The following is a 15,079-nucleotide window of genomic DNA, read 5'->3' as shown; positions in this document are numbered from 1 at the left end:
CAATAACAAACGTTTTCAGAATTTCCTCCTACAGTCATGTGAGTTTCTAAGGTTAAGGACACCTACAAAATAAAACCGAAAAAGCGATAGATCTGTATAGAGTTTCGAGAAAGTAACAAACCCATTAAATATGGGATGCTGCTTTAGCAGTGAAGATGATAAAGACACACTGGTGAAAATTCCCTTATTTGTTCACAATCAAACAGAAGCATTTCTTACCAATTTCCTAACTTTGAGACACCTCCCCCTCTTTATCCGTTTTGTTTATACAGACCCTACTTTAACTAAATCTTCGCTCTGAATACAATGCTATTTAGCAAGTCTGAGAACTTTTTGAACAGTGTCAACTTTTGGGCTTTATATAACATGTGATAGCAATGCAGGTATTGGAAAGCACACAGACTGATAAACCTTATCGGTAACAGTACCCAAATTGCACCCATTTTCAAAACAAACAAAAAAAGCAGCTGAAGTCTTTCAGGTTTTTTTAAAGACTAAGCAATTTTGTATATTTATAAGTTGCCATTAAGTATGGCTTTCAACATATCTAAACATATTTTACAGTGCACTAAAAGATAGGCGAAAGATACCAAAGGGACATTAGGTTGAAAATAAACTGACAATGCCAGTTATAAAAAAGAAAAAAACCATCAGACAAACAGACAAAAAACAGTAAACAAAACACAACATAGAAAACTAATGACTGAGCAACACGAACTGGGGGGATCTCAGGTGCACTAACATGACTAAAGGGTTATGTTGTATATATATACATGTATCAACAGATGAAGTATCAAGTGTGAAGAGTAAAATCTATGGAAACGTCTCATGCAACATCCACTAAAAGTCAACTTTTGAAAATGAAAAATATAGATATGCCAAAGGCAAGCATTTTTGAAAAAATGCATAGTGTTCATGGACTATCGTCAAATTGTTCTAAACATGCAAAAAAAAAACAACAAAACATCAGTTCTTTATAGAAAATCATTTTTTTTTTATAGAAAATCATTTTTTTTTATAGAAAAACTTTTTTTTTACAATAAATTGTTTTTAAAAGATTTTTATGAAATATAGTTTAGTATTTCAAAGGTCTCCAAATATAAAAAAAAAAAATCTACCTAATAACCTGATAACAAAAAAAGTTATGATCATTAAAGAAATTTATATCTCATCCGGTCAATCGTCCTGTTATTTGTGTAGCCCGAATTATAAAAATAATATAATTCTGAATTATTAGTTTTGCATTTTGTAAAGTAATTCAATGTTCTGTGGTATATTTTAGTAGTTTTATTGTATTTTGTGTAGTTCTGTGGTATATTTTGGGTGTTCGCCCAAACGTGTCCGATTTCATAACCCCCAAACGTGTCCTATAATTGTTATTCGCCAAAACGTGTCCACTTTAAAACGCCTGTACGTCTCAAAACTTTAAGCACTATTATGTTCTCAGTGACGTCAATAAAGTTTACGACAATTTCATGATAGGGGACATGATTGAAGATGTCGGGTTTCGGTTGGATCGTAAATAAGATAAAAGCCGCATTCAAAAGACATAAATCCTGAAGTGTTTTGGGCACAATTACCGGAAATTAATAAAGGAACACAGTTGAAAGAAGTAAATTATTTTGTACTAATCATGCTAATAAACTGCGGTAATGCCTTACTATATTAATCATGTATGAGGATATTGCATGGCTGGCTTCCTGCTGAAGTGTTTTCCATTTTTTTGCAACAGTTCTGTTTCTTTAAAAGCTCTTGAAATTATTAACTGGTATATGTTTTTTTTTTTTTATAAATTTTGGGTTTTGAGAATCACTTAACAATGCTTAACATGCTTAAAGACACACAAACAAGAGACATTGTGTTCAGTGGAAAATATTTCATGCATTGCCATTATCATGACGACATCATATTAACAACAAATACTATAGGTCATGTAGGTAGGTTCTATAAGAATAATTTCCGGGACTTTGGGATTGTGCCATTATTATTCTGGGAATTTGGGATTCAGCCTAAATTTTTACGGTTATTATAGGAATTTGCACTAATCGGGACTCGGAATTAAATAATAATTTTTGGGAATGGGGAAAGACCGCTTTATTTTTTCGGGACTTCAGTATGACACTCCTTCATTGCCCTTATATAGTAGAGGCCGTTTGAAATAAAAGTTGGGGAAATTCTAACTGCCACTAGATAATAAGGGTATATGGATAGGGACAAAAATGTTGCCTTGCAGCATACCACCGAAGGCATCCTGAAAGCGTTGTTACAAGGATTTTAATGTGCAGAGAGGGGGCATACTCCCTACACAAGGTATCTGATTTAATATCCACATTATAAAATGACATGGCTGCATACTTTTACATCCCGCACAGCCGAACGGAGGCCCCACTTCGGCACGGGTTATACTGTTAGTTTGATAAAGACTTAAAGGACTATATTTCAATTTGCAATGAAATGGTGAAAGGAGTATACGTCAATGAAAGAGCAATAACCAAATAACGGGGGACATCTTTGGGAGTTAGGTAATTTTGTGATTTTACTTTTTATAATATGGACACGATTGAGCTTTCAGAGAAAGGAAAAATTTAGGCTTCATATGGACATGTTTGGGAGATTGGACACGTTTGGGCATTTATACAAATGACACGCTTTAGCGCCCTTTTACAACTAGACATATTTTGGAGTTCAGTGACGTCATATGGACACGTTTGGGGAATGGACACGTTTCTGAGTGTTACATTTATATGTAAGATGCTGTGGTTCTATCATGTCTATGGGGACACTGAAGTGTGATGGTCACAATGAAGTGGGATGGTCACGCTGAAGTGGGATAGTCACGCTGAAGTGCTATGGTCCGTTATCTGATGTCCATTGGTCCATATTACACATTATTTCTAGTTGTAAATCTACAGATGTTAAATTATTAGGCCTATAAGAAGTAAATTTTTTTAATAGTCAATATATAATAATAAATTTACATTTGTTATTGTCTATTTCTGTCCTTTTTACAGTTGCATACTTAATGAGAGATTGTCCTTTTTTCTCTGCATGTGAATATAATTTGCTTTAACGTTTTATATTTACTTGGTAAAGTTCCTCTCATTAAATTTAATGTAATATCATAATACAAAGAGTATGTATGGGGAACCATATGTATTTAGAGAATGCCTTGCTCCATCATACGTAAAAAAAAAAAAATTTTGTAGATTCGAAAAAAATCCGCTGCAGAAGGTTCACTGCAAAAGTTTATAAGCCCCTTATTAACTTAAAAATCCGAAATTAACTGCCTCTAACAAACAAATTGTTATAAATTTCATGCGTCCGAAGCGCTTTTCTGGATTTACCTTCATCAGAAAAAGCGCAAAGCCAAATATTTGAAAGCCAAGGATGTATAAGAACAGAAACAGTTGAAGAGCTATATGACTAAAAAGGACATATAAAAATAGCCAAATCCATCTATAGTCAACTTTGCCTGAGGGAGTTGAAACCTTAGTCATTGTTAGTTTCTTAAAGCATTAAATGTGATCAATATTTTGCAATGTTTTTATTCCTCTGAAAACTGTAGACTAACAGTATCATGTTTCATTATAAATATTAGAATATATACATGACGTGTACAGTTAATAATGTGCATACTTACTTTTTTTCAGACTAATGAACCAGATGAAACAACTAGACTTATAAACCCTGTACAAAATCATTCTCCAAGATCTGTGTAAGTAAAATGCATTTTCAAAAGAAATGCCCTTCATTGCCACAAATCATTTCTAAAAGGCACACTTTTTAGAATGTACAAGATTTATCTGACATGTAACATATAATTCTCAGACATGTCAGAAGCAACATTTTCCTTATGTGGATACACATTCAAACTGTTTCAAGTAAATATGAATGAGACTGTAACCCTACAACACAATAAAATAAAAAAAAATACGACATCTATAAGTCAACAAACACTATCATACCTCATGTGTATGTTAGAGAAATATATATTTGACATGCACCCTTCTGCAAAATATATAAACCTAAAAAATATTTAATCATGTGTTGCAACTATTCCTGTGACCAACGTACATCTTGTACATTTTGAAAACAAAATTTGAATCATTTTGAATTAGATGAAAGATCCTGAATACGTGTACATGGCTACAGAATAAATAAATATAAGTAACAGTGATAAAATAAGATATATCATATGTTCCCATTTCTGTCTGGCAGATTTTTTAGAGCAACGTTTTATAAAAAAAATTCTTTTGGCTATTTTCCTTTATTTTGATAAACATTTCCTCAAATTATGGCACAAAATGAAAAAAGTAATTGCTAGCCAGACCCAATTTAAAAAAAAGCTGGTTGAAAATCAAGGAATTAATCTTAAAAAAAACCCCCTTTCCTTCATGTACACTCTCACATTAAGTTTAATGAAATAGCTCTTACTGATATGAGGTGACTTTACAGTACTTCTAACATCTGATTTTGAAATTCATATGCCTACAGGACATTTGGTCTAGTTATATTTGCTTTATACTTGCCAAAACCAAATTTTACTGTGTGAGATTGACCTTTGGACATGTTGGAATGACTGATTATTGGTGATTGTTAGTTTTAGTTGTTGCTGGTGTTGTTATGGTATCAAAACAGAAGAACCAAAACCAGTCTTTACAGAACCTCCCCAGCCCTATAATCCACCTCCTATAATACAAACAATACCTAGGTAAAGTTTTGTATTGCATGACAAATCATTCAAAAGCTCTAAATTGACATTGCTAAAGTTTGAAAATGGCTTTTACCTTGAAATATCTATGAACAGTTTTGTGGCTTCAAAGTCGACTTGAAATATAGCTTTTGCAAACCTTAATTGCTTGTCTAAAAGATGTATGTACGAATGGAACCATGAATGTAGTAATGCCTCCTTAATATGTATTAATAACTACCATGACTATATAGCTACTGTGAGAAGTTTTTGTGTACAATACCTTAATAGGGATTCATTTAAAAATCTGTTTTCTCGGGTTTGATTTCATAAACTATATTTAAACAATGACTAGTTTTGGGGAAAATTTCGGTGAATTCTTAATTTTAAACGTGATTGCTCAGGTTTGATTTCATAAACATTTAAAGGGTCATTTGGGTTTTGGAAAATATCAATAAATTATTTAATTAAATTCTAAATTTAAATTTGACTTGATGCTAAGTTTGACAATCAGACAACATATTTTCAGTATGTTTGAATCTTGATAAGATTATTTGGGAATATTCTCAGTAATGACATCTGCAACAATGTGCAAGGTAAATTCAACATCCCCCAATTAAAATAGAGATAAAAATCAAATTAAGGATCATTCACACATTTCAAGAAAATCTAGTGTTTACCTTGTACAAATGTTTTTGGAGAACTTACAGGGTATGCTTTCATATTTAACAATAACAATAATAATCAGGATAATAGTGAAAAAGGTATTTGTACAGTGCATTCATATCCTGTTCCCTGGAATTTAACAGAATTATGGAAAATCCCTGCCTTTTATTTTGAAACATATTTAGCTTCCCGAAAGATTTTTGAATCCTTGTCCTTGCTTGTATTTACTTTACAAAATTTTCATAATATTATACATTTCTGTCTACAAAGTGAATGCTTCTCCAATATTCTATTTCTTGTCATATTTCTCTGTTGATGAACATCATGAAAATCATAGCATTTTGTCAGTTCTGTATTATTCTTGTCCTTGAGTAATATGATATATAAATAACCTCTATTGCAGTATTTTTAGTTCTTCTTTCAATAAGCATCTGATAATAATGAAAACAAAAATATAGATTTACAAAAAATATCAATAAGGGATAAATGTAGATGATTTCTTTTGCTCAAATTTAAGACTACAAAGGCAAGCAAGCATATTCAATCTTTTTAAATAAGTTTAAAGATTTTTGCTACAAATGAAATACAAAGTTCCAGTTTCATATTGAAAAACTGATTGATTCTCCTAACTTACCAATGACTTACGCATACTTTTGTCAAGTATTTGTACAATGAATTTTAATATTTATATCTCCTAAAATGATTTAATGTCCATTGTCAATTTTATTTTAATGATGACAGTGGTCCAAGCAGTGAGCCAGCAATAATAAGTCATCCAAAAGGAGATGAACAGTCAGCGTTAGAAAGAATATTACAGAAAACGGCAAGGTTGGTTCAATATTACTGATGTGTTTTGCAAAGTGTAAACAAACATTTTAAAAGGTGGTAGGTGCAAAATGTACATTTTGGAATACTTTTTTATACCCCCAGCAAACAAAGTTTTGGGATATATAAGAACTGTCCTCTCAGTCCATCTGTCTATCCATGTGCATTGAAAGTGCAAAGTCTTCTAAACAGCCAGACCGACATTGATGAAACTTAAAACAGCTTTAAATTAGAACGCTACCTAAGGATGTGCACAAAGGAATATAATCCCAGTTCTGATTTTTAAGGGGAGAAAATATAACTTTCTAACTTCAATATGCAATATGTGGTAATAGTTTCTTGTAAGATAAAATCCTGCTAAATAGCCTGATGATGTGCATGAAGTAATATTTACACTATGGCATAAAAAAAAACTGATTACAAGTTGCTTTTTTTCCAACTTGCACAAAGCATGGCGAATAATGTGTTTTAAGCATGAAAACACTTGAAATAAAAATTGAAAACAGGTTGCACGAAAATAACCTTTTACCAATCGCTTTTTGAATATACCTCATTGCTATAGATTGAACTTACCAGCTTAGCTGAAATTATTTACCAGTACAAAGAATTTTTACTTTTTCAGGGATGTGATAGATGTTACAAATGAAAGTAACTTAGTAGAACAAACAGAATATCAAGAGAGAACTAGACAGTATAGGTAATTTAAATTAACACATATCTGGATACAATATCATTGCACTTAGGGAATCTGTACCACATTGTAGATTTTCTCCAGATATATGATACTGATGCCTTAATTATACAATGTTATTTGTTCACATAAACATTAAGGTAACTCATAGTACTAAGCTAATAAAATGTCAGACATCAAGTAAGCAACAATAAATCAATCTAAACAAGTTATTATGGTTATATAGGAAAACATGTTCTCTAATTTTTGTGCTATTTTCACATTTCTTGACTGGTGTGAGAAAAATATTTCTCCTCACTGGTGAAAATTTGTTCTTGGCAAATGATTGGTCGAAATTTAATTATGACGTCAAATTTTCTTGCTTTCTTGATGATGTTAAAGATTGTATGAAAACATCTCCTTTGTATGTATTTATGTAAACGGGCTATTATTAAACTCAATTTATGATCAAATGTTGTAGGAAGGTCAGATACATGTAGTCTCAAAAAATCTTATAACTTCATTTTTTTCTTATTCAGCAACCGAGTTAACATGGTTGTAGGCGGCAGTAGTCGGTTACGACAGAAACCAAATCTACCTAATTGTGTAACAGCTCCACAGTCCGTGCTAGCCAGTAAACCTATTTCATTACATGATATTCAGTTGGTAAGTGATTATACTGCAACCAGTGAATATTGTAGACTTGGAAATTGGTCAGACAAACTAGAATGATTCAAATGACCAATCTAAAATCAGTCGGATTAAAATTTTAGGGAAAATCTGTAATCCGTTGAATACAGAAAAAATATCAGTGTTCTAATTAACTGTTTCAGATTTACACTCTGTCTCCTGTATTAAGTGCACGATGGGCAGCAATTAACACAAAAAAAATACAAAAAAATAAATACTGTTATATAATAGAAATAGAAATAGAATATCATATTTTTTTAAGTTATAAACAATCAAATGGTCATTCATTTATACCTGTTCAAAAGGAGATGTAGAGTATTCATCAACAAGATATCAATATACGTATCCTTCAGTTATTACCAGTCTTTGTAAAGTTCATTGAAGTTGTAAAAACAATAGTCAAAAGTACAGTCAAATCTATATATAAAGTTCCCTCAGATGAAAGAACTAACATTATAAGAGAAGTGACCTTTGAGCATGTTGAGTAGAAGTTCTAAATGCTTAGTTATTACTACAGTGGGACAAAAAGAGGATCACCTGACATGACAAAATTTTGCTTAACAACCTTTATAGCAGGTTTTTACTGTAGCTGGATTTAAAAACCATGTATCCAAAACTATCAGGGTTTAAATACAATATAACATGTGTTGATACAAAGTTGATTAAGATAAATCATATCAGAATGAAATTATACAATTAGTAAATTAAATTAGTCTTTTGTAGAGATCAGTATGAGTATTGATAGACCAACAAGTTATTATTCACCCAGCCTAAAGAATTATCAGCTGAAAGCATCTAAACCAATAAAATTCTTTATATTTATAGATAACTAATGCTACTGAGAAAGCAGCTAGATGTATAAAAGAGATTAAAGTTCAGCATAAAGAGAATTTAGTCGTACCGTTCGGTGTTCCATGATAGTTATTTGTTATATTAGGATTTATTGTTAAATATTCATTACTGCACATATGTACATATATGTATTTATGTATATAAATGTATGAGAGAGTGTATAAAATGTGGGATATATTTCCAATTGAAGAGAAGAATTTTGGTATGTTTGTATGATTGAAGGTCAGAGTTCATCATGTTCATTGAGTGAAAATCTAATGATCGAAAATGTTTATTTTGTTCCACAGTCACTATTGTTTATAAGCATTTAATTAATGTAATAAGGATTAATTTATTTATTGTAAATGAAATCAGGGTACAATTTTAATTCACAAATTTGTAAAATAGAAAAACAAACAAAAAATCTATTAACAAAAATAACATATACCTTAGGACCTATAAGTATTTTGTGTTCCAAATATGAACTTTCATGGTAAATTCATCAATTTTTCTGCCGAAGTCCAATTGGACATGCTTAGAAATTATCAATAGAACACATAAAAGTTTATTTTGCTATCTTAATCTAGCATTATATTTGTTTAAGATTGATTCTGCTTGGACTACATGAAATGGTATGAGATCCTTAATTGGTACATTTAGAAATGTTCATGCATGGTGAGCATCATCAAGGCAGGATGTAAACCAAATCTTGCTCAGATGTTTTAAAATATCTTTTCTTTCAATATTTGATAGCATCATTGCAAGATTTTATGATTGCAAATAAATGTTTACTAGCTCCATTAGAGCAGGATGAGTACGTATATTTGTGTACATCAGTCATGAGTTTTACTGTCACATATTCATATTTCTTGTAAAGGCTCTTGCCTTGATTTAGAACTTTTACGTATTTTCGTTTTGTGATACATGTATTGAAATGTCTACAGCGTAAAGGTTCTTTTAGATGAGAAATTGCTTATCCATACAACTTGCCTTTTAGTTACTGCATGTCATTAAAATGAATTTGTTAAGGAGATGTTTGATACATACCATTGAGACAGCAACACAACAACACAACAAAATAGGTTTACATCAAAAGCTGGACACAGGGTTTTCTGTGAGAGTGATATACTCAATCACTGGAAATTTACAAAAGAGAATCATGCATGTAATGAGTGATTTTTGAGTGACATTTATTTTTCAAGTGTGATATGTTTGTTTAAAAAAATCTGTTGTTATTATATAGAATGTAAGATATTTTTAAGAAAAAAATGTGAGGTATTAAAATACAGGTGCTCATTCAGATTTATTTATTAACTTGATAAATGATACTTTAATTTTCTTCATAATTTACACATTTTGGTAGCGTGAAAAAAGTATGATGCTTTTGAAGAGAATGATAAGTTAAGTATCAATATATGTTTTTAATGTAACTTCTATTATTTATCTTTTTATTCCAATAAAAACCATGTGTTGGAATAAAGTATAGACTTATTGAAGACTAATTTTTGAAATCTAGATGTCATTTGGTTATTTGTGTCGTTGTGTTGCTGTTTCAATTACATATATTCCTGGCCCACAACGTCTTTTGTTCATGATGATAAAATATATTCAGTAATGCATAACAAATATCCATGAAAATTACTTAACTGTGGATTCATATATTTTCATGGATGTTTGTGGATTGAGAAGAAATGTATGTTTGTGGACATTCAATTCATGGTTTTAGCAAAACCTGCATACCTGCCTAAGAGAAAATTTGTACTTTGTTGAACATTTAAATTTGCAGTTCACCTATATCCACAAAATCCAGGAAAATTGGTTCCTCAAGAATATATATGAACCCACAGTATTTAATGTCAATGCTATATCTTACAAAGAAGTTGAAAATAGATTGTTAGTATACTGTAAAGTGGTTTGGTTTTCGCAGAGTTTAATTTCGTGATTTCTAGGACCAAACCTGTTTTTGAGGTTTTATTTTCATTTTTTTGTTAGATTCACATAAAATCAAGTCTAAATGACACCTGTCAAACACAAATAATAGTAGCACCTTCAATTTCACCCTTTGTCTAAGAGGTAAAAGGTCAACCACAATTAACTTTTAATCACATGATGTACTATCAATGCTATCTTTAAAAATCTTGTATCCATAACCTTAGGTATGTGGCTGTAAGATTGCAGGCTACTCTTTTTGTCATCATTTGTAAACATTTTTGGTTGCTATTAGTTGTTTGGTTACTGTCTCAATGATGTTTTCATTTGAAAACAATGTGTTGTTAAAGGTAATTTGTTTCAAATATATAATTCTAAACATTTACAGGTGTATGTTAAAAGGTTATTTGCAGAATATATTTTTTTTCTTTAATTAGCTTATGCCTCATATATTCAAATGTAAGTAAATGATGTTGGTACTATATAAGATGTTTATCAGATCATATTGTCATACCCTACTGCATGAGGAATGATAGCTGTAATATTAACCAAAATGTAGTTGTTAGATAACTATTTTGACCATACATGTGCATGTTCACTTTATGAAGAAGAGCTTTAGATACTTGGTGCATATAGGTAAGTGCTGCTTGTAGGTGCAATTAATTATATTTTATTATTTATTGTAAATCCTTATGATAGATATACAGATTCTACGTTCATTGTTGGCTGACAAGGATCTGACAACGACTTGTTCTCATTTCTTTTTTAAAGACCCTTTGGGGTCCTCTAGTTTTGTCATAATGATACATGACTTCAAAAATTGGAAGGCTGAAATTTCATTGGCTATTGTAATATTTACAAGAACAGAAAGTAGAACTGAGTGTTTTCAGATCCTTGTAAGCAAAATTTTGACACGGGATCTGTATTTTGATTGTTTGTGTATTTGACCTAATGTTATATTATATGAATGTTGATTGATACTGTGTTTATCATTGAGGTACATTAAATGGGTTAATTTCGTTAATTTTAAATTTCCTGATTTCAAAGGCCTCACAGATTTACAAGGTTTTAGTTTAGCTGTGCATTTTTTTGTTATCTTTGATTCTTGAAATTTATGTGAGAGCATATTTTTTTGTGATTTTGTCTGAATCGTGAAAATTTCCCACTTACCAGTAAGTCAGTAGTGAAAATGTATTATATTACCTTTTCTCAAAAGCTGAAAGAATGTATTGGAAGGCACTTGTAATTCAAATTAATAGCTATCAATTTAATTAAGGGTTCCCATCTGTTTCCTATAAGATTTATTGCTCATTGATTGTATTCTAATATTTTGCAACAGTAAGAAAAATAGTTGAGTATAAACCACCATGCACAAGACTAATCGACTTTCCCAATAATTTTCCTTATATTCTTTCTTTTCTTGTTGTAGCACAATTTATTAATTACAAAATAAGGCTACAACAAATAGAGATAAAGATTGTTAAACACATTTTTTGTTTGTTTTTGATTTGTCCATTATTTATTTTTGTAAGCCAGTTAGTTCTCAGAAGAATTATATTTGCCACTTCTAATAACTAAATATCAAACAATTATTATATATGAAATCATATGCAATGTCTTGTTATAAAGAGTCAATCAAGGTCAAACAATAATTATATTTCCTCTACATGGCAAAAATCTAAACTTTCAAAGTAATTTTATATCAGACATGAAAATTGTAGAGGAATTATGGGTCATTTGCTGAAATCATCTATACGTATATTTGAAAAAACAATCTAGGGTAAGTTGGCTGAATTCTTGGTTGCAAACAGCAAGAATCAGGTCAATCGACTGGTATTGTTCTGGCATCTTTTCCGTTCAAAGCTGTTATAACTTAATGTAAGAATAAGTTTCACGCAAATATTTATTTATTCTGAACATTCCATCACTTGGATATAAGAATTGTGAAGCCATCTTTTTGATTGTAACTTATTTGAGGATAAAATAAAGATGTAAAATAATAATTTAGAAGTACATTGAAGCTATTACCAGGATGTTGCCATTTACATGTGCAATATTTTGTGTGATTAATTGTTCTATTTTTTATGTCTGCATCATAATCTGTGCTTAAAATATATGTTGGAAGATGGACATTTTCACAAACATTATTATGAATAAAGACTTTTTATCAAATGTTGTAATTTTCTCTCTTAATTATATTCAATAAATGTTGATAACTCACTTAAACACAAACAGATACACATACAGACACACACATTGCTAGAAATAAGAAAACAAAAAATATTTTAGCCATGTCACTTTGATGCTGTTTAATTCGATATCTTTCACCAGATTCCCCCAAATATCCCTTTTATTAGCTCACCTGACCTGAAAGGTCAAGTGAGCTTTTCTCATCACTTGGCGTCCGTCGTCCTGCGTCCGTCGTCCGTCGTCCGTAAACTTTTACAAAAATCTTCTGCTCTGAAACTACTGGGCCAAATTTGACCAAACTTGGCCACAATCATCATTGGGGTATCTAGTTTAAAAAATGTGTCCGATGACCCGGCCAACCAACCAAGATGGCCGCCATGGCTAAAAATAGAACATAGGGGTAAAATGTAGATTTTGGCTTATATCTCTGAAACCAAAGCATTTAGAGCAAATCTGACATGGGGTAAAATTGTTTATCAGGTCAAGATCTATCTGCCCTGAAATTTTCAGAAGAATCAGACAACCCGTTGTTGGGTTGCTGCCCCTGAATTGGTAATTTTAAGGAAATTTTGCCGTTTTTGGTTATTATCTTAAACATTATTATAGATAGAGATAAACTGTAAACAGCAATAATGTTCAGCAAAGTAAGATCTACAAATAAGTCAACTTGACCAAAATGGTCATTTGACCCCTTAAGGAGTTATTGCCCTTTATAGTCAATTTTTAACCATTTTTCGTAAATTTTTGTAATCTTTTACAAAAATCTTCTACTCTGAAACTACTAAGACAAATTTAACCAAACTTGTCCACAATCATCATTAGGGTATCTAGTTTAAAAAATGTGTCCGATGACCCCGCCCGCGAACCAAGATGGCCGACATGGCTAAAAAATAGTACATAGGGTAAAATGCAGTTTTTGGCTCATATCTCTGAAACCAAAGCATTTAGAGCAAATCTGATGAGGATAAAATTGTTCATTAGGTCAAGATCTATCTGCCCTGAAATTTTCAGACCAATCAGGCAACCAGTTGTTGGGTTGCTGCCCCTGAATTGGTAATTTTAAGAAAATTTTGCAGCTTTTGGTTATTATCTTGAATATTGTTATAGATAGAGATAAACTGTTAACAGCAATAATGTACAGCAAAGTTAGATCTACAAATAAGGCAACATGACCAAAATTGTCAATTGACCCCTTAAGGAGTTATTGCCCTTTATAGTCAATTTTTTACAATTTTCATAAATTTTGTAAATTTTTACAAAGTATTTTCCACTGTAACTACCGGGCCAAGTTCATTATAGATAGAGATAATAGTAAGGAGCAAGAATGTTCAGTAAAGTAAGATCTACAAACACATCACCATCACCAAAACACAATTTTGTCATGAATCCATCTGTGTCCTTTGTTTAATATGCACATAGACCAAGGTGAGCGACACAGGCTCTTTAGAGCCTCTAGTTAGAAATATATATAGCTTTTAACATAATTTCAATTTTCGTGGTATATGCACATACTGTAAGATTTACATGAATTCGGCTTTTATTTGAACATTTGGACATTTTTATGTTGATGTCAGATCTTAAATAGTCTCATGTTAAATTTATTTTGTCATTGTTAGGACTATGGACCAATTAGAGCTTGACATTGCACAGTCACCCTTATTCCAATAATTTGGACTCAAGCATTACTGAAGAGACACTTATTGTTGAAATGTGCATCTGGAAGTGTAAAAGTGGTACCATTAATGTTGATATTATTGAAGATCATGTGTTGACCTTTAGTGCTTTTGTTTTTACATTTGTATGTTGTTTGTTTGCTGTCTCATTGTTATATACCTCACATCTTTATTTTCTATCTTGTTGAAATCATCAAAGATACCAAGCTTATAATTTTGTTCACCAGACGCACGTTTCTTCTACATAAGGCTGATTGTAGAAAGATTGTTTACATTAATTCAGGTATTTAATATGCAACTGCCTTAGCATTCTTGACCAGTGGCAATTCATGAGTTTAATTCCAATCCAGATCAAACCAATTACTTCAGAATTAGGAAGGACTAAAAATGACCAAAAACTGTCATGTCAGTGAAGTTATTAAAATTTCATACTGGTAAAATTAGAATATATTTGGTATGTGCGTACCTTGCAAGGTCCTTTCATGCAGTTTTCACTTGACCTTGACCTCATTTCATGGACCGGTAAACAAGGTTAAGTTTCCATGGTCAAGTCCATATCTCAGATACTATAAACAATATGTCTACTATATTTGGTGTATGGGATGATTGTAAGGTGTACATGTCCAACTGGCAGGTGTCATCTGACCGTGACCTTATTTTCATGGTTCGGTGGTTAAAGTTAAGTTTTTATACGACCGCAAACAAATTTTGGGGTCGTATATTGGTATCACGTCGTCGTCGTCCAAAGACAGTTGGTTTCCGGACAATAACTTAAGTATAATTAAATAGAAATCTATGAAATTTAAACACAAGGTTTATAACCACAAAAGGAAGGTTGGGATTGATTTTGGGGGTTATGGTCCTATCAGTTTAGGAATTAGGGGCCAAAAAGGGGCCCAAATAAGCATTTTTCTA

General features: G+C 31.4%; 1 protein-coding gene across 2 annotated transcripts; it reads left to right on the top strand.

Moving 5' to 3' along the window:
• Nucleotides 1-15: 15 nt before the first annotated feature.
• On the top strand, nucleotides 16-12,473 carry LOC127716382 (ragulator complex protein LAMTOR1-like). Of its 2 annotated transcripts, XM_052222565.1 has the most exons (7): nucleotides 16-172; nucleotides 3,651-3,715; nucleotides 4,601-4,711; nucleotides 6,098-6,184; nucleotides 6,804-6,878; nucleotides 7,391-7,517; nucleotides 8,367-12,473. In XM_052222565.1, exons 1-7 carry the CDS (start codon nucleotides 131-133, stop codon nucleotides 8,457-8,459), a joined length of 600 nt encoding a protein of 199 aa, XP_052078525.1. In that variant the 5' UTR covers nucleotides 16-130; the 3' UTR covers nucleotides 8,460-12,473. The 2 variants fall into 2 exon arrangements, with proteins under 2 accessions (XP_052078525.1, XP_052078526.1); XM_052222566.1 differs by lacking the exon at nucleotides 4,601-4,711 and having other exon boundaries at nucleotides 20-172.
• The last annotated feature ends 2,606 nt before the right edge of the window (nucleotides 12,474-15,079 follow it).

This window comes from Mytilus californianus, unplaced genomic scaffold (genome assembly GCF_021869535.1).
Source record: "Mytilus californianus isolate M0D057914Y unplaced genomic scaffold, xbMytCali1.0.p SCAF_9, whole genome shotgun sequence".
Classification (NCBI taxonomy): Eukaryota; Metazoa; Mollusca; class Bivalvia; order Mytilida; family Mytilidae; genus Mytilus; species Mytilus californianus.
Note: the sequence above shows the minus strand (reverse complement) of the source record. Positions and strands in the feature narration are given on the sequence as shown.

Excerpts from the sequence above, each read along its gene's own strand:
- LOC127716382 (XM_052222565.1), top strand. The coding sequence starts at position 131 with ATGGGATGCTGCTTTAGCAGTGAAGATGATAAAGACACACTG. Across the intron at positions 173-3,650 it reads AAGATGATAAAGACACACTG|ACTAATGAACCAGATGAAAC; the intron begins GTGAAAATTCCC and ends ACTTTTTTTCAG. Across the intron at positions 6,879-7,390 it reads GAGAGAACTAGACAGTATAG|CAACCGAGTTAACATGGTTG; the intron begins GTAATTTAAATT and ends TTTCTTATTCAG.